At 45.0% G+C, this 27,420-nt stretch overlaps 1 protein-coding gene across 1 annotated transcript in view; it reads right to left on the bottom strand.

Annotated features, from left to right (window-relative positions):
• BEND3 (BEN domain containing 3) overlaps window positions 1-27,420 on the bottom strand; it is a 56,302-nt gene that overhangs the window by 16,699 nt on the left and 12,183 nt on the right. The window contains exons 2-3 of the mRNA XM_003935932.4: window positions 13,785-13,832; window positions 13,108-13,310 (exon numbers count right to left, since the gene is read on the bottom strand). Coding sequence (XP_003935981.2) covers window positions 13,108-13,310; window positions 13,785-13,821 — 240 coding nt within the window. The 5' untranslated portion in view covers window positions 13,822-13,832. The remainder of the gene's footprint in view (window positions 1-13,107; window positions 13,311-13,784; window positions 13,833-27,420) is intronic.

The following is a 27,420-nucleotide window of genomic DNA, read 5'->3' as shown; positions in this document are numbered from 1 at the left end:
CCGTCTCTACTAAAAATACAAAAAATCAGCTGGGCATGGTGGCGTGTGCCTGTAATCCCAGCTACTCAGGAGGCTGAGGCAGGAGAATTGCCTGAACCCAGGAGGCGGAGGTTGCGGTGAGCCGAGATCGCGCCATTGCACTCCAGCCTGGGTAACAAGAGCGAAACTCCGTCTCAAAAAAAAAAAAAAAAGAAAAATACAAAAATTAGCTGGGCTTGGTGGCATGCGCCTATAGTCCCAGCTACTTGGGAGGCTGAGGCAGGGGAATTGCCTGAACCCAGGAGGCGGAGATTGCAGTGAGCCGAGATTACGATTACGCCACTGTACTCCAGCCTGGCGCCTGGCGACAGAGCAAGACTCTGTCTCAAAATAAGGAAAAGAAAAGAAAAAGAAGAAAACAGTACATATGCCCTGACCTACTCCAGCCACCATATATGCATCTTAGAAGAAACAGAAGATTTACCAGGAGAGGATAAGAGGCTATTCGCCATGAGTTAACACTAGACCTATTTTGAAAAACCGACATACACTATAATTTCATACAACAGATGGATTGTTCTAAAGTCTCCAGGGTTAGCCAAGCATGGTGGCTCAAACCTGTAATCCCAGCACTTTGGGAGGCCAAGGCAGGTGGATCACCCAAGATCAGGAGTTCGAGATCAGTCTGGCCAACATGGTGAAACCCCATCTCCACTGAAAATACAAAAAAAGGTAGCTGGTAGTGGTGGTACACACTTGTAACCCCAGCTACTCAGGAAGCAGAGGCAGGAGAATCTTGTACCTGGAAGGCAGGGGAGGCAGAGTAGGCAGAGGTTGCAGTGAGCTGAGATCATCCCACTGTACTCCAGCCTGGTGACAGAGTGAGACTCCATCTCAATCAATCAATCAATCAATCAAGTCCCCAGGGTTCTAAGACTGTCGATTTACTCACACATCCATCAATTTCTACAAACGTATTTATTTTCTGACATGGGATCTCAATCTGTTGCCCAAGCTAGAGTGCAGTGGCAGGATCACTGCAGCCTCGACCTCTCCAGTATCAGGTGATCCTCCCACCTCAGTTTCTGTGTTTTCTGTAGACATGGGGTTTTGCCATTTTGGCCAGGCTGGTTTCACACTCTTGGGCTCAAGTGATTCGCCCAACTTTTAGCCTCCCAAAGTGCTGGGACTATAGGCATGATCCATGGCACCTGGCCTCAATTTACACAAACTTTTTTTCTTTCCAAGACAGTCTTGCTTTGTTACCCAGACTGGAGTGCAGTAGCACAATCTTGGCTCACTGCAACCTCCACCATCTAGGTTCAAGTAATTCTCCTGCCTCAGTCTCCCAAGTAACTGGGATTTTAGGCGCCTACCACCATGCCCAGCTAATTTTTATATTTTTAGTAGAGACAGGGTTTCACCATGTTGGCCAGGCTGGTCTTGAACTCCTGACCTTGTGATCCGCCTGCCTTGGCCTCCCAAAGTGCTACGAATGCAGGCATGAGCCACTACTCCTGGCCAAACTTTTTAAAAATGAAATACTTCATCTGTAAGATGGGAATAAAAATAAGTAAATAAGAAGTAAAAAAACAGTGCCGGGCGCGGTGGCTCAAGCCTGTAATCCCAGCACTTTGGGAGGCCGAGGCGGGTGGATCACGAGGTCGAGAGATCGAGACCATCCTGGTCAACATGGTGAAACCCCGTCTCTACTAAAAACACAAAAAAGTAGCTGGGCATGGTGGCGCTTGCCTGTAATCCCAGCTACTCCGGAGGCTGAGGCAGGAGAATTGCTTGAACCCAGGAGGCGGAGGTTGCGGTGAGCCGAGATCGCGCCATTGCACTCCAGCCTGGGTAACAAGAGCGAAACTCCGTCTCAAAAAAAAAAAAAAAAAAAGTAAAAAAACAAAGAGAAGAAGATTAAAAAAAAAAAAAAAAAAAGGAAACGCTGCCTTAAATTCACATGGTATCTTTCTATACAAGGAATTTCAGGGTTTCAAAAGGTTTATACTTACTTACATTCTTTTTATGAAACAGGAGGGAGGGCAGGTATTTTTCCTTCTTTTTTTTTAACCCCGCTGCCTGGATATAAAGAGGGCAGGTATTTTCAGCCTCACTTTGTATACACTAAGGAAAATTAACAAGCAAAGAAAACACCCAAATAAAATCCAGGACTTTAAACATGACTTTTCTACCTCCAAAGCTAGTGGGTCAGAACTGCCTTCTGTATTCTATCTACTAGAAAGTACGGTAAATACAAGTGACCATTTGTGTATATGTAGATTGGGTAAGTCATATTATAAATATTCAAATGCATTTTTGGTTTTGGTCCCTTTTCCCTCACCATGTCAGAATCCCTGGGTAAAACCTGAAGCTCCAGCCAGACAAAGCTTACCCCTGGGTGACAGAATGAGACCCCATCTTAAAAACAAAAAACAGAAAAAAGGGCCGGGCATGGTGGATCACACCTGTAATCCCAGCACTTTGGGAGGCTGAGCCAGAAAGATTACAAGGTTAAGACTTCAGGCCGCCGGGCGCGGTGGCTCAAGCCTGTAATCCCAGCACTTTGGGAGGCTGAGGCGGGTGGATCACGAGGTCAAGAGATGGAGACCATCCTGGTCAACATGGTGAAACCCCGTCTCTACTAAAAATACAAAAAATCAGCTAGGCATGGTGGCACATGCCTGTAATCCCAGCTATTCAGGAGGCTGAGGAAGGAGAATTGCCTGAACCCAGGAGGCAGAGGTTGCGGTGAGCCAAGATTGCGCCATTGCACTCCAGCCTGGGTAACAAGAGCGAAACTCTGTCTCAAAAAAAAAAAAAGGGAATAATCTACAGATCCAAGATGGCTGATCACTAGCAGCTCGGGATTGTAGCTCCCACTGAAAGCGCAAAGAAGGAGAGGACGCCACACCTTCACATGAATTCTTGTTGCTCACGCACCAGGAGATTCCCAGCGGAGGAGCCCCACGGGTTGCCAGCGCGACTCTTGTGACCGGCGAGGCGGTTTTGCCGGCGCCTCGGAGCGTCGGTTCTCGGTGCAGAGTCGGAAAAGCACCATCAATCTTAACGCCGCTGATTGAGTCGGCGCAGTGGGTTGCTCAGATTTCGGCGCTGAGAATCAGTAAGTTGGACGTCCACTCAGAAACCCAATTACAAAGACGGTAATTATAAAGACCACAGATGGATAAATCTACAACGAAGGGAAGAAAACGGTCAAAAAAGGCTGAGAATACCCAAGATCAGAACGCCTCTCCCTCAGCAGGGGATCCCAGTTCCTCATCAGCAACGAAACAAGGCTTGATGGAGAACGAGTGTGTCCCAATTACAGAAGCAGGCTTCAAAACGTGGATAATAAGAAACTTCTGTGAATTAAAAGAACTTGTTATAACACAATCTAAAGAAACTAAGAACTTTGAAAAAAGGTTTGACGAAATGTCAACAAGAATACAAAATTTAGAGAGGAAAATAAGTGAATTGATGGAGCTGAAAAACACAATACGAGAACTACGTGAAGTATGCACAAGTTTTAACAGCCGAATTGATCAAGCAGAAGAAAGGATATCAGAGGTCGAAGATCAACTCAATGAAATAAAACAAGAAGACAAGATTAGAGAAAAAAGGATAAAAAGGAACGAGCAAAGTCTCCAAGAAATATGGGACTATGTGAAAAGACCTAATCTACGCTTGATAGGTGTACCTGAATGTGACGAAGAGAATGAATCCAAGCTGGAAAATACGCTTCAGGACATTATTCAGGAAAATTTTCCCAGCCTAGTAAGGCAGGATAATATTCAACTCCAGGTAATACAGAGAACACCTCAGAGATATTCCTCAAGAAGAGCAACTCCAAGGCACATAATCGTCAGATTCACCAGGGTTGAAATGAAGGAGAAAATACTAAGGGCAGCCAGAGAGAAAGGTCAGGTTACCCACAAAGGGAAGCCTATCAGACTTACAGCAGATCTCTCAGCAGAAACCCTACAAGCCAGAAGAGAGTGGGGGCCAATATTCAACATCCTTAAAGAAAAGAACTTTCAACCCAGAATTTCACATCCAGCCAAGCTAAGCTTCACATGTGAAGGAAAAATAAAGTTTTTTGTGAATAAGCAAGCACTCAGAGATTTCATCACCACCAGGCCTGCTTTGCAAGAGCTTCTGAAAGAACCACTACACATATGAAAGGAACAAACAGTATCAGCCTTTCTAAAAAAATTATCAAAAAGAGCATCAATATAATGAAGAATTTACATCAACTAATGGACAAAATAGCCAGCTAATGATAGTATTAAACTCACATATATTATTATTAATTCTAAATTTAAATTGACTAAATCCCCCAATCCAAAGACAGGCAATTTGAATAAAAAACTAAGACCCGATGCCGATCCAAGATGGCTGATAACTAGCAGCTCGGGATTGTAGCTCCCACTGAAAGCGCAAAGAAGGAGAGGACGCCACACCTTCACATGAATTCTTGTTGCTTACGCACCAGGAGATTCCCAGCGGAGGAGCCCCACGGGTCGCCAGCGCGACTCTTGTGACCGGCGAGGCGGTTTTGCCGGCGCCTCGGAGCGTCGGTTCTCGGTGCAGAGTTGGAAAAGCACCCTCAATCTTAACGCCGCTGATTTAGTCGGTGCAGTGGGTTGCTCAGATTTCGGCGCTGAGAATCAGTAAGTCGGACGTCCACTCAGAAACCCAATTACAAAGACGGTGATTATAAAGACTACAGATGGATGAATCTACAACGAAGGGAAGAAAACGGTCAAAAAGGGCTGAGAATACCCAAGATCAGAACGCCTCTTCCTCAGCAGGGGATCCCAATTCCTCATCAGCAACGAAACAAGGCTTGATGGAGAGCGAGTGGGTTCCAATTACAGAAGCAGGCTTCAAAACGTGGATAATAAGAAACTTCAGTGAATTAAAAGAACTTGTTATAACACAATCTAAAGAAACTAAGAACTTTGAAAAAAGGTTTGACGAAATGTCAACAAGAATACAAAATTTAGAGAGGAAAATAAGTGAATTGATGGAGCTGAAAAACACAATACGAGAACTACGTGAAGTATGCACAAGTTTTAACAGCGGAATTGATCAAGCAGAAGAAAGGATATCAGAGGTCGAAGATCAACTCATTGAAATAAAACAAGAAGACAAGACGAGAGAAAAAAGGATAAAAAGGAACGAGCAAAGTCTCCAAGAAATATGGGACTATGTGAAAAGACCTAATCTACGCTTGATAGGTGTACCTGAATGTGACGAAGAGAATGAATCCAAGCTGGAAAATACGCTTCAGGACATTATTCAGGAAAATTTTCCCAGCCTAGTAAGGCAGGATAATATTCAACTCCAGGTAATACAGAGAACACCACAGAGATATTCCTTAAGAAGAGCAACTCCAAGGCACATAATCGTCAGATTCACCAGGGTTGAAATGAAGGAGAAAATACTAAGGGCAGCCAGAGAGAAAGGTCAGGTTACCCACAAAGGGAAGCCTATCAGACTCACAGCAGATCTCTCAGCAGAAACCCTACAAGCCAGAAGAGAGTGGGGGCCAATATTCAACATCCTTAAAGAAAAGAACTTTCAACCCAGAATATCACATCCAGCCAAGCTAAGCTTCACATGCGAAGGAAAAATAAAGTTTTTTGTGAATAAGCAAGCACTCAGAGATTTCATCACCACCAGGCCTGCTTTGCAAGAGCTTCTGAAAGAACCACTACACATATGAAAGGAACAAACAGTATCAGCCTTTCTAAAAAAATTATCAAAAAGAGCATCAATATAATGAAGAATTTATATCAACTAATGGACAAAATAGCCAGCTAATGATAGTATTAAACTCACATATATTATTATTAATTCCAAATTTAAATTGACTAAATCCCCCAATCCAAAGACAGGTAATTTGAATAAAAAACTAAAACCCATCAGTATGCTGCATCCAGATCCATCTCACATTCAAGGATACATAAAGACTCTAAACAAGGGATGGAGAAAGATTTACCAACCAAACAGAGAGCTAAAATAAATAAATAAAAAATAGAAGTTACAATTAAGCAACAAAGATCAAAAGAAGCAAAGAAGGACATTACATAATGATAAAAGGATCAATGCAATAACAAGAAGAGCTAAAGATCCTAAATATATACGCACCCAATACAGGAATACCTAGACATACAGGACTTATAAAGAGACTTAGACTCCCACATAATAATAGTGGGAGACTTCAACATTAATATTAGACAGATCAATGAGACAGAAAATTAACAACGATATTCAGGTCTTGAACTCAGATCTGGAACAAGTAAATGTAATTAACATTTATAGAACTCTCCACTTTAAATATACAAAATATACACTCTAATCAGTACCACATCATATCAATTTAGAGGTTTAAATGAAATCTTGGTTGGCTCCTTGTTTGTTATTCTCTTCCCTCATTTTCTTTCATGTCACCATTATTGAGGACAATTGTAGGCATACCCATATTTAGACTGCATTCTAGCCTGGGCAATAAAGCAATACCCCCATCCTCTCTCCCTCTTCCTCTTTCTCTTTCTTCCTCTTCTTAAAAAAAAAAAAAAAAAAAAAAGAAAATTTCTCTTTAGATCATTTAATCTTTTTATGCTAAAAAAAAAAAAATAAAGATAGCTTTTAGAGACTGCAAAAAAAAACAAAAACAAACAAACAAAAAAAAAAAACTAAGACCCATCAGTATGCTGCATCCAGATCCATCTCACATTCAAGGATACACAAAGACTCTAAACAAGGGATGGAGAAAGATTTACCAACCAAACAGAGAGCTAAAATAAATAAATAAAAAGCAGAAGTTACAATTAAGTAACAAAGATCAAAAGAAGCAAAGAAGGACATTATATAACGATAAAAGGATCAATGCAACAACAAGAAGAGTTAAAGATCCTAAATATATACGCACCCAATACAGGAATACCTAGACATACAGGACTTATAAAGAGACTTAGACTCCCACATAATAATAGTGGGAGACTTCAACATTAATATTAGACAGATCAATGAGACAGAAAATTAACAACGATATTCAGGTCTTGAACTCAGATCTGGAACAAGTAAATGTAATTAGCATTTATAGAACTCTTCACTTTAAATATACAAAATATACACTCTTATCAGTACCACATCATATCAATTTAGAAGTTTAAATGAAATTTTGGTTGGGTCCTTGTTTGTTATTCTCTTCCCTCATTTTCTTTCATGTCTCCATTATTAAGGACAATTATAGGCATACCCATATTTAGACTGCATTCTAGCCTGGGCAATAAAGCAATACCCCCATCCTCTCTCCCTTTTCCTCTTTCTCTTTCTTCCTCTTCTTTAAAAAAAAAAAGGAAGACTTCAAGACCAGCCTGGCCAACATGGTGAAATCCAGTCTCTACTAAGAATACAGAAATTAGCTGGGTGTGGTTGCGTATGCCTGTAATCCCAGCTACTCAGGAGGCTGAGGCAGGAGAATCACCTGAACCTGGAAGGCAGAGGTTGCAGTGAGACAAGATCGCACCACTGCCCTCCAGCCTGGGTGACACAGTGAGACTGTCTCACCAAAAAAAAAAAAAAAAAAACCTCAATTTACCAAAATTTGTGGAATGCAGCAAAAAGAGTGGTTAGAGGAAAATGTATAGTATTGAAGGCATATAGTAGAAAAGATCTAAAAATCATCTAAGCTTCTACCTGAGGAAAGTAGAAAAGCAAATTAAATCCAAAGTAAGCAGAAGAAACTAAAAATTACAGTAGATTGATTTGCAGTAGCTTTGAAGATCTCTGGAAAGAAAAAAAAAGAAAAATTACAGTAGAAATTAATGAAATTAGCCGGGCACGGTGGCTCAAGCCTGTAATCCCAGCACTTTGGGAGGCTGAGGCGGGCGGATCACGAGGTCAAGAGATCGAGACCATCCTGGTCAACATGGTAAAAGCCCGTCTCTACTAAAAATACAAAAAAAATTAGCTGGGCATGGTGGTGTGTGCCTGTAATCCCAGCTACTCAGGAGGCTGAGGCAGGAGAATTGCCTGAACCCAGGAGGTGGAGGTTGCGGTGAGCCGAGATCGTGCCATTGCACTCCAGCCTGGGTAACAAGAGCGAAACTCCTCCTCAAAAAAAAAAAAAAGAAATTAATGAAATTGCAAACAGTAAATCAATAGATAAAAATCAATGAAATCAAAATTTGTTTCTCTGAAAAGATCAGTAAAACCCATAAGCCTCTAGCAGGCTAACTCAGAGAGAGAGAGAGAGAGAGGACACAGTATCAGAAATGAGAGATCCCACTACAGACCCCACAGACATTGAAAGGATAATAAAGGAACACTATGACCAACTCTATGTCCACTAATTTGATAACCTAGACGAAAGAGACCAATTCCTTAAAAGGCATGATCTTCTAGAACTCACGGAAGAAGAAACATTCTGAACAGGGCTATATCTATTAAAGAAATTGAATCGATAACTAACAGCCTTCCAAAATACAAAGTAACAGGCCCAAATGGGTTCAAAGGTGAATTTTACCAAACATTTAAGTGAAAAATGATACAATTTCTCTACAGTCTCAGAAAACAGAAACAGAGAAACTACTTCCTAATTCTATGAGGCCAGCATTACATTAATACCAAAACCAGACAAAGACATTACAAGATAAAAAGCAACAGAGCAGTATTTATCATGAACACAGATACAAAACCCCCAATACAACATTAGCAGGACACTGATTTGAGTAATAGAATTCTGTCTCCCACATGGCCAGCCTCAAGTTAAAAAAAAAAAAAAAAAAAAAAAAAGCCGGGCGCGGTGGCTCAAGCCTGTAATCCTAGCACTTTGGGAGGCTGAGGCAGGTGGATCACGAAGTCAGGAGATCGAGACCATCCTGGTCAACATGGTGAAACCCCGTCTCTACTAAAAATACAAAAAATTAGCTGGGCATGGTGGCGTGTGCCTGTAATCCCAGCTACTCAGGAGGCTGAGGCAGGAGAATTGCCCGAACCCAGGAGGCGGAGGTTGCGGTAAGCCGAGATTGCGCCATTGCACTCTAGCCTGGGTAACAAGAGCGAAACTCCGTCTCAAAAAAAAAAAAAAAATTGGCTGGGCATGGTGGCTCACACCTGTAATCCCAGCACTTGGGAGGCCAGGCCAGGTGGATCACCTGATGTTGGGAGTCCAAGACCAGCCTGACCAACATGGAGAAACTCAGTTTCTACTAAAAATACAAAATTAGCTAGGCATGGTGGCACATGCCTGTAAGTCCAGCTACTTGGGAGGCTGAGACAGAAGAATTGCCTAAATCTGGGAGGCAGGGGTTAAAAAAAAAAAAGAGGCTGGGCTTAGTAGCTCACGCCTGTAATTCTAGCACTTTGGGAGGCCAAGACGGGAGATCACCTGAGGTCAGGAGTTCAAGACCAGCTTGAGCAACACGATGAAACCCATCTCTACTAAAACACAAAAAATTAGCCAGGTGTGGCAGCATGCATCTTGTAGTCCCAGCTACTCAGGAGGCTGAGACAGGAGAACTGCTTGAACCCGGGAGGCGGAGGTTGCAATGAGTGGAGATGGTGACACTGCACTCCAGCCTGGGAGACAGAGCAACACTCTGTCTCCAAAAAACAAATAAATAAATAAAAATTGAATCTAATAATGTATAAAAAGAATTATACACCATGACCAACTTAGATTTAGCCTAGATATGAAAAGGCTGGATCATCATTTAAAAATCAGTCAATAAAATCCACCACAGCAACAGGGTAAAGAAGAAAAATCACAGCCGGGCGCGGTGGCTCAAGCCTGTAATCCCAGCACTTTGGGAGGCTGAGGCGGGTGGATCACAAGGTCAAGAGATCGAGACCATCCTGGCCAACATGGTGAAACCCCGTCTCTACTAAAAATACTAAAAATTAGTTGGGCATGGTGGCACATGCCTGTAATCCCAGCTACTCAGGAGGCTGAGGCAGGAGAATCGCCTGAACCCAGGAGGCGAAGGTTGCGGTGAGCCGAGATCGCGCCATTGCACTCCAGACTGGGCAACAAGAGCGAAACTCTGTCTCAAAAAAAGAAAAATCACATGATCATGTCAATAAATGCAGAAAAAGCACTTGACAAAATCCAACACCATTCATAACAAAAATTCTCAGTAAATCAGGACTAGAGGGAAACTTCCTGAACTGGAAAAAGAACATCTACAAAAACCCCACAGCTAACGTCATACTTAATGGTGAGAAACCAGAAGCCTTCCCATTAAGATCAGGTACAAAGCAAGGATGTCTCCCTCTCCTCATTCTTTTCAATACTGTACAGAAGGTCCTAGCTAATGCAATAAGCAAAGAAATAAAAGGTATACTGACTGGGAAGGAAGAAATAAAACTGTCTTTGTTTGCACATGATGTGACTGTCTATGTAAAACATCCAAAAGAATCAATCAAAAACTAACTGAAGCCGGGCGCGGTGGCTCAAGCCTGTAATCCCAGCACTTTGGGAGGCTGAGGCGGGTGGATCACGAGGTCAAGAGATCGAGACCATCCTGGTCAACATGGTGAAACCCCGTCTCTACTAAAAATACAAAAAATTAGCTGGGCATGGCGGCGCGTGCCTGTAATCCCAGCTACTCAGGAGGCTGAGGTAGGAGAATTGCTTGAATCCAGGAGGCGGAGGCTGCGGTGAGCCGAGGTCGCGCCATTGCACTCCAGCCTGGGTAACAAGAGCGAAACTCCGCCTCAAAAAAAAAAAAACAACTAACTGAACTAATAAACAATTACAGCAAGGTTGTAGTTACAAGGTTACTATACAAAAGTCAGTTTTATTTCCTATATACCAGCAATAAACAAGTAGAATTTAAAATTAGAAACACAATACCATTTATATCAGGCCTCCAAAAAATTAGATACTTAGTTATAAGCCTAACAAAATACATATATACAAGATGTGTATGAGGAAAAGTACAAAACTGACTAAAGTAATTAAAGAACTAAATAAATGGAGAGACATTCCACGCTCATAGATAGGCAGACTAAGTATTTTCAGGATATCGGTTCTTTCCACTTTGATCTACAGATTCAACATGATCCCAATCAAAATCCCAGCAAGCTATTTTATTGGCATCAATAAACTAATCCTAAAATTTATATAGACAGACAAAAGCCCAGAATAGCTAACACAATATTGAAAAAAAAAGAACACAGTTAAAGGACTGATACTACCTACCTTCAACATTTACCATAAAGCTACAGTAATCGAGATACGATTGTATTGGGGCAAGAATAAACAAATAGCAATGGAACAGAATAGAGAGCTCAGAATTAGAATGGCATAAAGACAGTCAACAGAAGCAATATGATGGAGGACAGAGTCTTTTCAACATACGTTACTGGACCAAACTGGACATCCACATGCAAACATATCCATCTAGACATAGTCCTTACACTCTTTACAAAAATCAACTCAAAATCGATCACAAACCTAAATGTGAAATGAAAAACTATAAAACACTTACAAGATAACATAAGAGAAAATCTACATGACCTTGGGTTTGGCAGTAACTTTTTTTTTTTTTTGGAGACGGATTTTGCTCTTGTTGCCCAGGCTAGAGTGCAATGGCATGATCTCAGCTCACCACAACCTCTGCCTCCCAAGTTCACGCGATTCTCACACCTCAGCCTCCTGAGTAGCTGGGGCTACAGGTGTGCGCCACCACGCCTGGTTAACTTTTTTTGTAGAGACGGCGTTTTGCCACATTGTCCAGGCTGGTCTGGAACTCCTGCACTCAAGCAATCCACCTGCCTCAGCCTCTCAAAGTGCAGGAATTACAGGCGTGAACCACCACACCTGATGTGCCACTGCTTTTGCACTCCACCCTGGGCCACAGACAGACCCTGTCTCAAAATGACAGCAACATAAACAAAAATTAGCACAGCAGCTCCTGCCTGTAATCCCAACACTCTGGGAGGCTGAGGCAGGAAGATCCCTTGAAGCCAGGAGGTCAAGAACAGCCTGGACAACATAGCGAGACTCCCTATCTCTACAAAAAAAATTTTTTTTAACTAAACGAACAAACAAAAAAACCCAAGACACTACCACGTATCTATTAGAATGGTCAAAATCGGGCCGGGCGCAGTGGCTCACACCTGTAATCCCAGCACTTTGGGAGGCCGAGGCGGGTGGATCACGAGGTCAAGAGATCGAGACCATCCTGGTCAACATGGTAAAACCCCGTCTCTACTAAAAATACAAAAAATTAGCTGGGCATGGTGGCACGTGCCAGCTACTCAGGAGGCTGAGGCAGGAGAATTGCCTGAACCTGGGAGGCAGAAGTTGCGGTGAACTGAGATTGTGCCATTGCACTCCCGCCTTGGGCAGCAAGAAGGAAATTCCATTTCAAATTTTAAAAAAGTATCACTCAATGTTCCATGATGTAGAATGTAGGTCCTCACTATAATGTAAACATGTATATTTAAATCCTAGTTAAAATCTTAGTCTTACCATTATGCAAATTAAAACCTAACCAAATCCCTAAAATGTATAACTTCCCAATTTGTTTGGATCTCCCCTAACATCCACCAGGGGAGAATTAAAACAAACCAATTAAACAAAGAGTTGGCCCTGCACTATGGCTCACACCTATAATCCCAGCACTTTGGGAGGCCAAGTCAGGAGGATCACTTGAGGCCAGGAGTTCAAGACCAGCCTGGGCAACATAGTGAGATCCAGTTTCTATTTAAATAAATGATGGATAGATTTAATTTAGGAAAAGACCTGACCTCCAGCTAATGCCCCATTTTTGCGGGAATCAGCTTCAATGTCACGTGTGGTAGGCTTACATTAACCGTCCTCACTATCAGAAAGCTCCTGCCTTTCCCTACAAAGCACAGCAAAATAATGCAAAACCCACTGCAATGTGAAGGCTCCCTTTACCCATCAGGAATCCAGACACAGACAAGAATTCCAGTTAAAGACATCTGCAAGAAACTGAAGCCAGAGATGGGATAGCTTAAATGAAAACTTTCCTGTGCCTAACGTTTCAGCAGTTGCCAGGATGCCCAAAACAAGAGGGAGATTCATCATGGAATCAGAGAGGGTTAGACCCAAGCAAAGAGTAACAGGAGCCGGGCCCTCACCTCAGGGATCAGCCGCCGCCTCTTCACGCTGGGGACAGAGTCTAGCTGGCCATCGCCGAGCAGCTGCTTTCGTTTGCTGGAGTCCTGGAGGGCAGGGAGGAAGCTGTCCGCAGAGTGCTTCTCAGAAGTCCTGGAATTCACAGAGCAGTCCAGAGCAGCATCTTCCGCCTCTGTCTCCACTTTCACAGTGTTACTTTTTAGAACTGTGTCAGAGAAGAAACAGGGATCAGTGGGAAAGACCAGGGCAGCTCAGAGATTAGCAGGTTCTCCGAGCGGCAGGGTGTCTGTCGGCTGCCCTTTGACACCAGCGCTCGGATAATGATGTCTAGTCATAGCAAAGCTGCGCTGCCCAACAATGCAATCTTTATCTCATGGCACTAGTGCTATACAATAAAGCCCTGAGCCAGGAGCATTTAGTTCAAAATTGGTTTAAAAATCTTTTGGGGAGGGAAGGCAGCGGAGAAAGAGAAATAAAATATTACCTTTTTGTGCTTTAAAAAAGTAACTTTTTAAAAGAGATACAAGGTAACAAGTGTGTGAGTGGAGGCAGATGGGAACCCAGGGCGGGAGGGGACTTCTCAGGATATAACCTTGTATATTTTTGGACCATGTGAATGTATGACCTAATCAAAAGTATTCAGTTAAAAACATTTTTTTTTAAAGGGCATTTTTTTTACCTTCTTCTACATCTTCACTGAATTCAGTTGAGTTCATCTTCTATTTCACTATATGAAAAAACAAAGACAAAGTCTTGATTTATTGCTTGATTTCTTTTTAAATTTCCTCTACCCACAGAAAATCCCCTTGCCCCCCGCCACCGCCCCCCAGCTCTAGGTACTGGGAGGTTAAAGGCTACACAGCACTGTGGAAGCATGTGTCCTCTTAATCTTGTCTGCAGATATTCAGGAGCAGCCAGGCTTTGTGCATTCCCGCTGGGAGCTCTTCTCCAAGACTTTATGTGAGGAGACCATAAAGCATCCACTTACAGCATCCACTGAGAGCCACTTACTGAGCCAGGGAAACATGACATGAACAAATCAAGTCTTAAAAAAGACTCCAAGGGCCGGGCGCGGTGGCTCAAGCCTGTAATCCCAGCACTTTGGGAGGCCGAGGCGGGTGGATCGCGAGGTCAAGAGCTCGAGACCATCCTGGCCAACATGGTGAAATCCCGTCTCTACTAAAAATACGAAAAATTAGCTGGGCATGGTGGCACGTGCCTGTAATCCCAGCTACTCAGGAGGCCGAGGCAGAAGAATTGCCTGAACCCAGGAGGCGGAGGTTTCGGTGAGCCGAGATCGCGCCATTGCACTCCAGCCTGGGTAACAAGAGCGAAACTCTGTCTAAAAAAAAAAAAAAAAAAGGCCGGGCGCGGTGGCTCAAGCCTGTAATCCCTGCACTTTGGGAGGCCGAGGTAGGTGGATCATGAGGTCAAGAGATCGAGACCATCCTGGTCAACATGGTGAAACCCCGTCTCTACTAAAAATACAAAAAATTAGCTGGGCATGGTGGCGCGTGCCTGTAATCCCAGCTACTCAGGAGGCTGAGGCAGAAGAATTGCCTGAACCCAGGAGGCGGAGGTTTCGGTGAGCCGAGATCGCGCCATTGCACTCCAGCCTGGGTAACAAGAGCGAAACTCTGTCTAAAAAAAAAAAAAAAAAAGGCCGGGCGCGGTGGCTCAAGCCTGTAATCCCTGCACTTTGGGAGGCCGAGGTAGGTGGATCATGAGGTCAAGAGATCGAGACCATCCTGGTCAACATGGTGAAACCCCGTCTCTACTAAAAATACAAAAAATTAGCTGGGCATGGTGGCGCGTGCCTGTAATCCCAGCTACTCAGGAGGCTGAGGCAGGAGAATTGCCTGAACCCAGGAGGCGGAGGTTGCGGTGAGCCGAGATCGCGCCATTGCACTCCAGCCTGGGTAACAAGAGTGAAACTCCGCCTCAAAAAAAAAAAAAAAAAAAAAAAAAAAAAAAGACTCCAATTTGAATAGGGGCTGTGGCACTACGTGGGGACCCAGCTTCGGTGGCTGCCAGGCTGATGAGAAACTGCTAAAGTTCCTGGGGAAGCCAAGTAGAATTTTTTCATAAGAACAAAATGGATCGCCAGGCACGGTGGCTCACGCCTGTAATCCCAGCACTTTGGGAGGCCGAGGCAGGCGGATCACGAGGTCAAGAGATCGAGACCATCCTGATCAACATGGTGAAACCCCGTCTCTACTAAAAATACAAAAAATTAGCTGGGCATGGTGGCACGTGCCTATAATCCCAGCTACTCAGGAGGCTGAGGCAGGAGAATTGCCTGAACCCAGGAGGCGGAGGTTGCGGTGAGCCGAGATCGCGCCATTGCACTCCAGCCTGGGTAACAAGAGCGAAACTCCGTCTCAAAAAAAAGAACAAAATGGATGGAGAGGAGAAAACCTATGGTGGCTATGAAGGCCCTGATACCACGTATGTCAAATTGATATCATCTGATGGCCATGAATTTATTGTAAAAAGAGAACATGCATTAACATCAGGCACAATAAAAGCCATGTTGAGTGGCCCAGGTCAATTTGCTGAGAACGAAACCAATGAGGTCAATTTTAGAGAGATCCCTTCACATGTGCTATCAAAAGTATGCATGTATTTTTTTTTTTTTTTGAGACGGAGTTTCGCTCTTGTTACCCAGGCTGGAGTGCAATGGTGCAATCTCGGCTCACTGCAACCTCAGCCTCCTGAGTTCAAGCAATTCTCTTGCCTCAGCCTCCTGAGTAGCTGGGATTACAGGCACGTGCCACCATGCCCAGCTAATTTTTTGTATTTTTAGTAGAGACGGGGTTTCACCATGTTGACCAGGATGGTCTCGATCTCTCGACCTCGTGATCCACCCGCTTCGGCCTCCCAAAGTGCTGGGATTACAGGCTTGAGCCACCGTGCCCGGCCAGTATGCATGTATTTTACGTACAAGGTTCGCTACACTAACAGCTGCACTGAGATTCCTGAATTCCCAATTGCACCTGAAACTGCACTACAACTGCTGATGGCTGCGAACTTCCTAGATTGTTAAATAAAATAAATTATAATAAACTGTTAACTCTTTTCGGTATTTAAAAAAAAAAACCCAATTTTAATTATCTCTTTTTAGTCCGTGCTTATACATTCTAGCCATGAAACAAATAAGTTGAAGGATGGGGGTTGTGGATCCTGATGTCTTAGGACTTCAGGTATTCAAGAGAGCTGTGCTGCCCATGACATGAAGGTGGCCACTGCCCACACCTGGCTCCTGAGGACTCAAAATGTGGCTGGTCCAATGGAGATGTGCTGTAAGTGTAGAACACACACCACATTTCAGACTTAGCTTAGTAAAAGAAATGCAAAATACCTCACTAATAATTCTTTTTATTTTTGTTTGTTTGTTTGTTTTTTAGGAAAGGTCTTATTCTGTCACCCTGGCTGAAGTACAGTGGCATAATCATGTCTTATTGCAGCCTGATTCCTAGGCTCAAGCAATCCTCCTGCCTCAGCCTCTGGAATGGCTAGGACTACAGGTACCACATGCCACCAGGCACAGCTCATTTAAAAAAACCTTTTTGTAGAGATGGGGTTTCACTATGTTGCCCAGGCTAATCTTGAACTACTGGCCTCAAGCGATCCTTCCACCTTGGTATCCCAAAGTGCTGGGATAATTGTTTATTAGCCCAACCCTAATAATTGTTTTATATTAATTATATTTTGAAATCATATTTTAGACTTACTGGGCTCAACAAACTCCAGCCTGTCACCAGGCTGGAGTGCAATGGCATGATTTCAGCTCACTGTAACCTCCGCCTCCTGCGTTCAAGTGATTCTCCTGCCTCAGCCTCCCGAGTATCTGGGACTACAGGTGTACACCATCATGCCCAGCTAATTTTTGTATTTTTAGCAGAGTTGAGGTTTCAGTGTATTAGCCAGGATGGTCTCAATCTCCTGACCTTGTGATCCACCTGCCTCAGCCTCTCCCAAAGTGCTGGAATTACAGGTGTGAACCACCATGCCCAGTGGTGCTGTGGATTTTTAAGTGTAGGGCTTTGGAGCTCTTCACAATCTGGTCCAAACACACCAGGTATGGGAATGAGGCAAGAAACTGGGGACAGTGCTCTGTTCCAGGCTGCAGGGTCTAAAGCAGAACCTGCCCCAACTCCCCGACCCCAGCTGGAATGGAACTGGCACCATGATGCAAAGTATCGCTAAAACAAAACAAACAAAAGAACCACTAAGTCTTTAAGATCCCCCAGCTACCATGACAGCAGGGACATAAATAGTGTAAGATACAAAGGTAGTAACATTTGGAGAAGAACGTACATTGCAACCTTAAATGTTGACACCGTGGATTTGTGTGATCCTCACAACTGATTAAGCTGACTACAAACAGAGTTCTCATTTTGGTTGAGGATGAGTGGAGAGCAGGACTGAAAAGAATCTCAAGAAATTTCTGGGCCGGGCGTGGTGGCTCACGTCTGTAATCCCAGCACTTTGGGAGGCCAAGGCGGGTGGATCATGAGGTCAGGCAATCAAGACCATCCTGGCAAAGGTGGTGAAACCCCCTCTCTACTAAAAATACAAAAAAATTTAGCCAGGTGTGGCGGCATGCATCTGTAGTCCCAGCTACTCAGGAGGCTGAGGAAGGAGAATTTACTGACCTTGAGTGGTGGAGGTTGCAGTGAGCTGAGATCACACCACTGCACTCCAGCCTGGGCAACAGAGCAAGACTCGGTCTCAAAAAAAAAAAAAAAAAAAGAAAAGAAAAGAAAAGAAAGAAATTTCTGGCTGGGAATGGTGGCTCATGACTGTAATCCCAGCACTCTGGGAGGCCAAGGCAGGCAGATCACCTGGGGTCAGGAGTTCAAGACTAGCCTCGACAACATGGTGAAACCCCGTCTCTACTGAAAATACAAAAATTAGCTGAGCATAGTGGTGCACTCTTATAATCCCAGCTACTTGGGAGGCTGAGACAGGAGAACTGTTTGAACTCAGGTGGTAGAGGTTGCAGTGAGCCGAGATCGTGCCACTGTACCCCAGCCTGGGTGACAGAGTATGACTCTGTCTCAAAAAAAAGAGGCCAGGCATGGTAGCTCACACCTGTAATCCCAGCACTTTAGCGCTTTGGGAGGGCAAAGTGGGCAGATCACAAGGTCAGGAGTTCGAGACCAGTCTGGCCAACATAGTGAAATCCCATCTCAACAAAAAAAAAGCAAAAGAAAGAAAGAAAGAAACTCTGTAAGAGAAAAGCCATCTAAAATGTTCAGTGAACCATTCAAGGCGTAGCCACAGAATGGTATGTGTGTGACATACAGTACCTCTCTTAGGCAGGTGAATGGAGCAGGGACAGCAGCAAGAGGGAGAGTGTGTCCATGTGATCTATGAGCACAGTCATCACTGCAAAGATCACTAATAATGGCAACACATACAGTGATGTGAAGCTCTATTCTTAGTGCAAGAACAGTGCACAATAGTGCAAGACAGGCACAGTTCTTCATCTCTGTATTGTTAATTTTCAGAGGAATGAAAATCAAAATAAGATTTAATTGAAACTGCGGGTTGGGGGCAGGGAAAGAAACTGCAAATAATACCTACTCACCAAGCCATCTCCTACCTGAAAAGCATTACGTACAGGGTGATATTGACAGAAAATAAATAATAAGCCAACTTCAAGGGTCCAAGAACTATTTTACCAGAGGTAAATTTTAGCAACTCCTTCCATTTTATTTCAAGGAACTACACCTCGCTTTGGATCACCATCATCTGAGTTGGGTGTCTGAGTCCAGGAAGGCTGGACAACGCCAGGTAGAAATTAAAGACCTGATTCCTAGCCTAGTAGGAAGCCTCTGAAGGAAACACACTACAGGTCACCTGAATGGCCCTGCCCTTGGAAACTGCACTGGTCACATAACCCATTCCTGACAATCAAGGGCAGGACTGAGATGCAGAACAGATGGGGAGAAATGATGGCTGTCAGAGGCGGGCACGCTGTACAAAACAAATGACATTTGGCAGAGAAAAGGCAGAAAGGGAGGGGATGGCAGTTGGTTTATTTTGGGGAGGAAAGGGTCATGGTAAAAGAAAAATTGCAGACTCAAAGATTCTGGTTAGCTGAAAGCATTAAAAGGATGGGCAAATACTAGAAGAAAAAACACAGGCGTCAATGAGAGAACGCAGCAGCCAGGGCCACGGGTGGTGAGAAGGATAGTATATTTCTCTACCATTACATTGGCCCAACCATGTGTCTCCGGCAGGCCCATCACATAGGGAGCAGTGTGAGGCTGGAGTCCAGGCTGCCGCATGGAGCCTGCCGGCAATGTGGCCTGGCGTGCAGAAAGCCTTTCTATTTTTTTTTCCTTGTTTCCAGTGTGGGGTTGGAAGGAGGCTATTTTCTGAACCACCACCATGTAACCCTACAGCAGGCAATTTGGCCTCTGAATTCTGAGCCCCTAGAAAGTGATGAAGGAAGAGCACACATCTCAGCCACCTGCAGTGGGCAGAGACCCAAGACAGCTCATGCAGCTGAGGTGGGAGGAAAGGGTGCTGATGCGACTGCCTGGGCATTCAAGCCACCCAGAGTGCCTGTGCTTTGGAAAACACTTCCGTGTCCATTTATAGACTAGTAACAGATGCTAGGTTAGCCCAGAAGTAGCCCAGAACACAGCATGGGGGGGTCCCTTCCCTCCAAGCCAGCAAATCAGCCTCACTCATTAGGAAGCTGGGGAATTTCCCACTTGCAAGGCCTGGAAACCTTGCACCTGCCCCTGGCTCGCACAGTGGGGAGTGAACATTTGGGATTATCCTCCTTTTTGTGCCGTAACATCTGCAGCCCACCAACTTCACGCCAGGCACGGGGCCGGCCACTGCCTATGTGCCCGTGCCTCACCCTGAGCTATTTTAGTCCCAGTTCCGACAAACGGAGAAACCCAGGACAGGTAACTCCTCCAGTGTCACATTGCCAAGTGGCAGAACCTGGATTCAAATTGAGTCTTCCTGTGTCTTCCCTCGGCAAGCCAGGGAGGAGAGTCGAGTCTTCATTCTTTTGTAAACCATGGGCCTGTTTCTAGACTCGAGTCACTCTGTCCAACAGCACCAGGGAACCAAGTCTCCTTCTGCCTCCATCAGCACCCTGGAAAGCCAGTCTGCTCCATGCTTAGAAACAGACTCCAGCCGGGCGCAGTGGCGCGTGCCTGTAGTCCCAGCTACTCGAGAGGCTGAGGTGGGAGGATCTCTGAGCCCAGGAGTTCTGGGCTGTAGTGCGCCATGCTGATTGGGTGTCTGCACTAAGTTCGGCATCAATATGGCGACCTCTTAGGAGTGGGGGACCACCAGGCTGCCTAAGGAGGGGTGAACCGGCCCAGGTCGGAAACGGAGCAGGTCAAAACTCTCGTGCTGATCAGTAGTGGGATTGCGCCTGTGAATAGCCACCGCACTACAGCCTGGGCAACATAGCGAGACCTTGTGTCTTCAAAAAAAAAAAAAAAAAGAAAGAAAAAAGAAACAGACTCCACCCCATGATACAGAAAAACTGCTACAATAGGGATGTGGAGGCTACTCCCTGTATCTCCAAGCAGGGAGAGCACGTCAGTGTCACAGCTGGGCAGAAAGGGGATGGGTAGCACGTTGCTACCTCCATTTCCTGGTCACCTGCCTAGATGAAGGCCAGAAGCCCTGATCCTCCCGGGTGGACACTGAGCACCCAGATACCCAGGATGCCACAGACACTCCTCTCGCCTACCTGACTATAGCCTATGTAGGCACTGTCACAACTACCCTGGTAAAGGCTGCTGTGAGCATTCCCCTTTGCCTCCTGGACTCCGGAGAATTCCTCATTCTGACATTCTCTCCCTTCCAAAATGTTTTTGTGCCTCTCACCACAAACCTCAAATTATAGGACAGTCGACACATCTGCACATTCCCCAAAATCAACTTTCTCTCCGAGGGGTGTCTGTTCTATGTCCCTCAGACAGCTGAGTTAAGCCTAGGAAAAAAGAAAAAAAAAAAAGAGAGAAATCCTTGACCAAGCCCAGGGAAAGTTTTTAAAAGAGGAGACGTGTGTCCATGAGACCCATGCAGCTTGCAGCTGCATGGAGTTAAAATGCCACAGGTTTCAAGACTTGGGAGACCAACTCTCAAACAAGACCAATCCCCAGCGGGTAATTTAATAAGTGAAAATGCTTCTGTGTTTTTCTTTTTTTTTTAAGACGGGGTTTCACCATGTTGGTCAGGCTGGTCTTGAACTCCTGACCTCAGGTGATCTGCCCACCTTGACCTCCAAAGTGCTTGGATTACAAGCGTGAGCCACCACGCTCGGCTGCTTCTCTGTTTTTCTTAAACAAATCGCCTAGGATGCCCCAGGCAAAATGACTGTCATTGGTACAAAAATGTTTTAAAAATGTTGCAGGGCTTGCAGGAATATATAATTTTATTTAAATGCCTACTAGTCTCTATCCTTCTGCACAGAGATAGGCACTGTTCAATCTTCCATTCAGGACATGTGGGCGAGGAAAGATGAGAAGGTCATCAGAAAAGACTTCAGTTTACAAAAAGCACAAAAAGGAGGATGATCCCAAATGTTCAGAAATAACAAGATGCTTTAGTCACTCAAATATCAAATTACAATGGAGAAGTTGTTTAAATTGGCTACATAAATCCAGTAACTTTCAGGTCTTAGGGCTACCTCTGTGCTTCATGCTGGAATCCAGATGAATCCGAATCCTGACTAGCAGCATGCACCTGGCTTGGGACTGGAAGGGATACTGAGGAGAGACGGCTGTGCAGAAAGGCAAGGAACAGGCAGAGAAGTGAGAACCATCCACAGCCGCTTAGGAAGAACCACAAAGAAATGTAAATGCTGGAAAGGGTTACACACTACAGGACACCTCATATTTTTAGAGTTCATTTTAAGAGGGAAGATGGCATAATGGGGCTTTTCCCCAATTTTTATCAGGTAATATAGTCATTCCTTGGTGTCCTCAGGGGTTGGTTCTAGGACTCCCAGTGACACACAAATTCATAGATGTTCAAGTCCCTGATACAAAATGGCATAATATTTGCAGGTAACCTATGCACATCCTCCTGTATACTTCAAATCATCTCCAGATTACTTATAATAATACAACATAAGTGGCATGTAAATAGTGGTTATAGGCCGGGCGCGGTGGCTCAAGCCTGTAATCCCAGCACTTTGGGAGGCCGAGGCGGGTGGATCACGAGGTCGAGAGATCGAGACCATCCTGGTCAACATGGTGAAACCCCGTCTCTACTAAAAACACAAAAAAGTAGCTGGGCATGGTGGCGCTTGCCTGTAATCCCAGCTACTCAGGAGGCTGAGGCAGGAGAATTGCTTGAACCCAGGAGGCGGAGGTTGCGGTGAGCCGAGAACGCGCCATTGCACTCCAGCCTGGGTAACAAGAGCGAAACTCCGTCTCAAAAAAAAAAAAAAAAAAAAAAAAAATAGTGGTTATAATATATAGTTTTTTCGGCCGGGCGCGGTGGCTCAAGCCTATAATCCCAGCACTTTGGGAGGCCGAGGTGGGTGGATCACGAGGTCAAGAGATCGAGATCATCCTGGTCAACAAGGTGAGACCCCGTCTCTACTAAAAATACAAAAAATTAGCTGGGCATGGTGGTGTGTGCCTGTAATCCCAGCTACTCAGGAGGCTGAGACAGGAGAATTGCCTGAACCCAGGAGGCAGAGGTTGTGGCGAGCCGAGATCACATCATTGCACTCCAGCCTGGGTAGCAAGAGCGAAACTCCATCTCAAAAAAAAAAATAATAATAATAATATATAGTTTTTTCTTGGTGTTATTCCTTATTGTTCTGATTGATTGATTGATTGATTGATTTTTTTTATAGAGACAGGGTTTTTCCATGTTGGTCAGGCTGGTCTCGAACTCCTGACCTCAGGTCATCTGCCTGCCTCGGCCTCCCAAAGTGCTGGGATTACAGGCGTGAGCCACCGTACCCGGCCTATTTATTTTTTTTAAAGAGGAGTTCCTGCTCTGTCACCCAGGCTAGAGTGCAGTGATATAACCACAACTTACTGCAGCCTTAACCTCCTGGGCTCAAGCCATCTTCCTATCTTAGCCTCCCAAGTCGCTGGGACCACAGGCATGTGCTACCACACACAGCTAATTTTTTTTATTTTGTAGAGACGTTGCCCAAGCTGGTTTCAAACTCTGGGGCTCAAACAATCCACCCAACCTGACCTCCAAAATTGCCATGACTAGAGGCATAAACCACTGAGTCTAGCTCCAGCTTTTGTAATATTTTCTACCTGCAGTTGGGTGAACCTGCAGATGTGGTTGGGCCAAATATACATGCACACAGAACAAAAATCAGCAAGCATGAAAGAATATTCAGTTAACAAGTCCACAGTCTCGGCCAGGCGCGGTGGCTCACACCTATAATCTCAGCACTTTGGGTGGGCAAGGTGGGCAGATCACAAGATGAGGGGTCCGAGACCAGCCCGGCCAACATGGTGAAACCCCATGTCTAGGCCAAGCACAGTGGCTCATGTCTGTAATCCCAGAACTTTGGGAGGCTGAGGCGGGTGGATCACCTGAGGTCGGAAGATCGAGACCAGCCTGACCAACATGCAGAAACCCCGTCTCCGCTAAAACTACAAAATTAGCCAAGCGTGGTGGCACATTCCTGTAATCCCAGCTACTTGGAAGACTGAGGCAGGGGAATTGCTTGAACCCAAGAAGCAGAGTGCGGTGAGCTGAGATCGTGCCATTGAACTCCAACCTGGGCAATAAGAGCGAAACTCTGTCTCAAAAACTAAAAATAAAAAATAAAGGCCGGGCGCGGTGGCTCAAGCCTGTAATCCCAGCACTTTGGGAGGCCGAGGCGGGTGGATCACGAGGTCGAGAGATCGAGACCATCCTGGTCAACATGGTGAAACCCCGTCTCTACTAAAAATACAAAAAATTAGCTGGGCATGGTGGCGCGTGCCTGTAATCCCAGCTACTCAGGAGGCTGAGGCAGGAGAATTGCCTGAACCCAGGAGGCGGAGGTTGCGGTGAGGCGAGATCGCGCCATTGCACTCCAGCCTGGGTAACAAGAGCGAAACTCCGTCTAGAGAAAAAAAAAATAAAATAAAATAAAATAAAATAAAATAAAATAAAATAAAATAAAAAATAAAAACAAAAATAAAAAAAGAAACCCCATGTCTTCTAAAAACACAAAAAGTTAGCCAGGCATGGTAGCACGCACCTGTAATCCCAGCTATTTCGGAGGCTGCAGCATCAGATTCGCTTGAACCCGGGAGGCGGAGGTTGCAGTGAGCTGAGATCACACCACTGCACTCCAGTGTAGGGGACAGAGCAAGACTTCATCTAAAAAGGAGTCCTGAGTGTAAAGGTATGAGAACCTGGTTTCCTGCTATTTTCACTTAACGTGTCATGGCCACTTCTCTATCACTCCTTTCACTCCTTGCTTTGGTTTGGGTCCCCCCAACAGCTGATCTTGACACAAGGATTTGGAGATGAGTAGTTTCTTTTCGAGGAGACAGAGGAGAGCTGAGAACCAATGGGCTTCCAGCTGAGGCAAACAGGACCCACATGACAAGAAGTGCCGTGGTGTCCACGAGGCAGCGGGAACCAGGAGAAGACTCAACCTACCTACAAGCTCCTAGAAGGCAGAAGCCCCGTTGTGCCATCCCTTCCTCCCCATCCCAACACACACTCAGGGAGACCCCATAGAAATGCCAGCCTGCAGGGCATGGAAGGTGCTATGCGGAGAGCTTTACTGTTGACGCATCCTGATCATCCTATGAAGTAGGACATCGTTATACCCATTTTGCAAGTGAAAACTGGGGCAGTTTTAGAGCAGAGAAGGACCTGAGAGGTCATCTCATGCAGTTTCCTCATCTTAAAGGTGTAGGAGCTGAGGCCAGCGGGGTTAGGAACATGTTCAAGCTCATCCCGTGGCCCCAAGTCTGCTCTACCCCACACCCTGCTGTGTGATGGGGAGCTGCTGGTGCCAGCGGGGGACGGGATCTGTCCTCTATGCAGGGAATCCACCAACAGTAGAACCTATCTGTGGGGATCCCAACCAACTCAGGGGTACAGATGGCAGCACCTGGCTGAAGATACTCCGGGAGCTTGTCACAGGAGGATGGGTAAAACACAGAAGGTAAAAGTGACAGGAAGGAAAGAGCAGTCAGAACCCCAGGGTTACTACATGTTTCATTAGGGTTTCCATGACAAACATAACTCACATCTAGGAAGCACAGGCTACAGATCATAACTATGTAGAAGCTACCAATGTCTGAAATTTTGTGATCTAGATACAAGTATTTTAAAACATTTGGAATATTTTATTTTTCTTTTTCTGAGATGGAGTCTCGCTCAGTTACCCAGGCTGGAGCGCAGTGGTGTGATCTCGGCTCACTCAAACCTCTGCCCCGCAGGTTCATCCAATTCTGCCTCAGCCTCCCAAGTAGCTGGGATTATAGGTGCGTGCCACTACGTCTGGCTAATTTTTGTATTTTTAGCAGAGACGGAGTTTCGTCATGTTGGCCAGGCTAGTCTTAAACAAACACTGACTTCAAGCGATCCACACGACTCAGCTTCCCAAGTGCTAGGATTACTGGCGTGAGCCACTGTGTCTAGGCCGAAATATTTTCTGTCTGACGTTGGGTGAACCTGCAGATGTGGTAGCGCCAACTGTACATGCACACAGACCAAAAATCAGCAAGCATGAAAGGATGTTTGGTTAGAAAGCCCACTGTTGGCTGGGCGCGGTGGTTCACGCCTGTAATCCCAGCACTTTGGGAAACAGAGGCAGGCGGATCAAGAGGTCAAGAGATTGAGACTATACTGGCCAACATGGTAAAACCCCGTTTCTACTAAAAATATAAAAAGTAGCTGGGTGTGCTGGCACACTCCTGTAGTCCCAACTAGTCAGGAAGCTGGCGCAGGAGAACCACTGGAACCTGGAAGATGAAGGTTGCAGTGAGCCGAGATTGCGCCAACACACTCCAGCCTGGCGACTCAGCGAGACTCTGTATCAAAAAAAAAAAAAAAAAAAAAAAAAATCCACTGTCCTCCAGTCACTGGGTTACTGTCTTGGTGGCAACTATGTTTGCCTTCTTATGTGTACTTCCACAGATATTCCTTAGTGGTTCACAAAGTGTGGTCCTCAAAAGTGGAGTGCTAGGCTGGGCACAGCGGCTCACGTCTGTAATTCCAGCACCCTGGGAGGCCAAGGCAGGCAGATCACCTGAGGTCAGGAGTTCGAGACCAGTCTGAGCAATATGTCTAAACACCATCTCTACCAAAAACATATGAACAATTAGCTGGGCGTGGTGGCATGCACCTGTAGTCCCAGCTACTTTGGGGGCTGAGGCCAGAGGATCGCTTGACCCCAGGAGATGGAGGCTGCAGTGAGCTGAGACTGTGCCACTACACTCCAGCCTGGGCGACAAAGTGAGACCCTGTTTCAAAAAATATTAAAAAGGAACTTCTAATAAGGAGCCACGGCAATTAGCAAAGGCCAGAGGGCAAAGAGCCTGGGCCGTGAGGTCTTCTCCTGCTCTTGCTCGCTCGCTCTGTCTCTCTCTTAGCAGGCAGTGATAACATAAGCACAAGCAGGAACACTAGGGCCAGACTGTAAGGCTGGAAATCCTGGTGCAGGAAAACCTACTTAACTATTAACCATTATTATCGATGAATTCCACAAAGAGCCGAAGAGAAAAGAGAACAAACTAAACGTGACCTACGCTGAAATCACCTTTGATTATTATTTTCTTTCATCATACAAAGTTAGGAAGTCAGCTTGTACACATTTTCTCAACATGATTTCAAAACCTCTATTGACAGAAAAAGCTGAGCATTAAATTACGTGTAAAGATTTAAAATCAATTGTTCATGACAAGGTTACCCAGTCAGTAACATACTTGAAAGTTCATTGGGGATATCTCAATTATGTAATTTTAAAATGCCAAAAAGCAGCTAAAAGGAAATATGCCAAAATGTTAATTATCTTCAATTAGGAGGATTATGGATGATTCTTCCTTTATGATGTCCTCTACTTTCCAAAGAATTCTACAGTGAATGTAAAATTCTTTGATACGGACTTTTTTAATGACAAATAAAAAGCACAGTGATCTTTACTGCACGGCCAAGTCATATGCTGTTATGTCCACAAACAGCAACAAGCTAAGAATGTTTGTAAAATCAGGCCAGGTGTGGTGGCTCCGGCCTGTAATCCCAGCACTTTAGGAGGCTGAGGTGAGCAGATCACCTAAGGTCAGGAGTTCAAGACCAGCCTGGCCAACATGGCGAAACCCTATCTCTACTAAAACTAC

Source organism: Saimiri boliviensis, chromosome 4 (genome assembly GCF_048565385.1).
Source record: "Saimiri boliviensis isolate mSaiBol1 chromosome 4, mSaiBol1.pri, whole genome shotgun sequence".
NCBI classification, from domain to species: Eukaryota; Metazoa; Chordata; class Mammalia; order Primates; family Cebidae; genus Saimiri; species Saimiri boliviensis.
The sequence above is the reverse complement of the archived record's forward strand: the minus strand, read 5'-3'. Positions and strand labels throughout refer to the sequence as shown.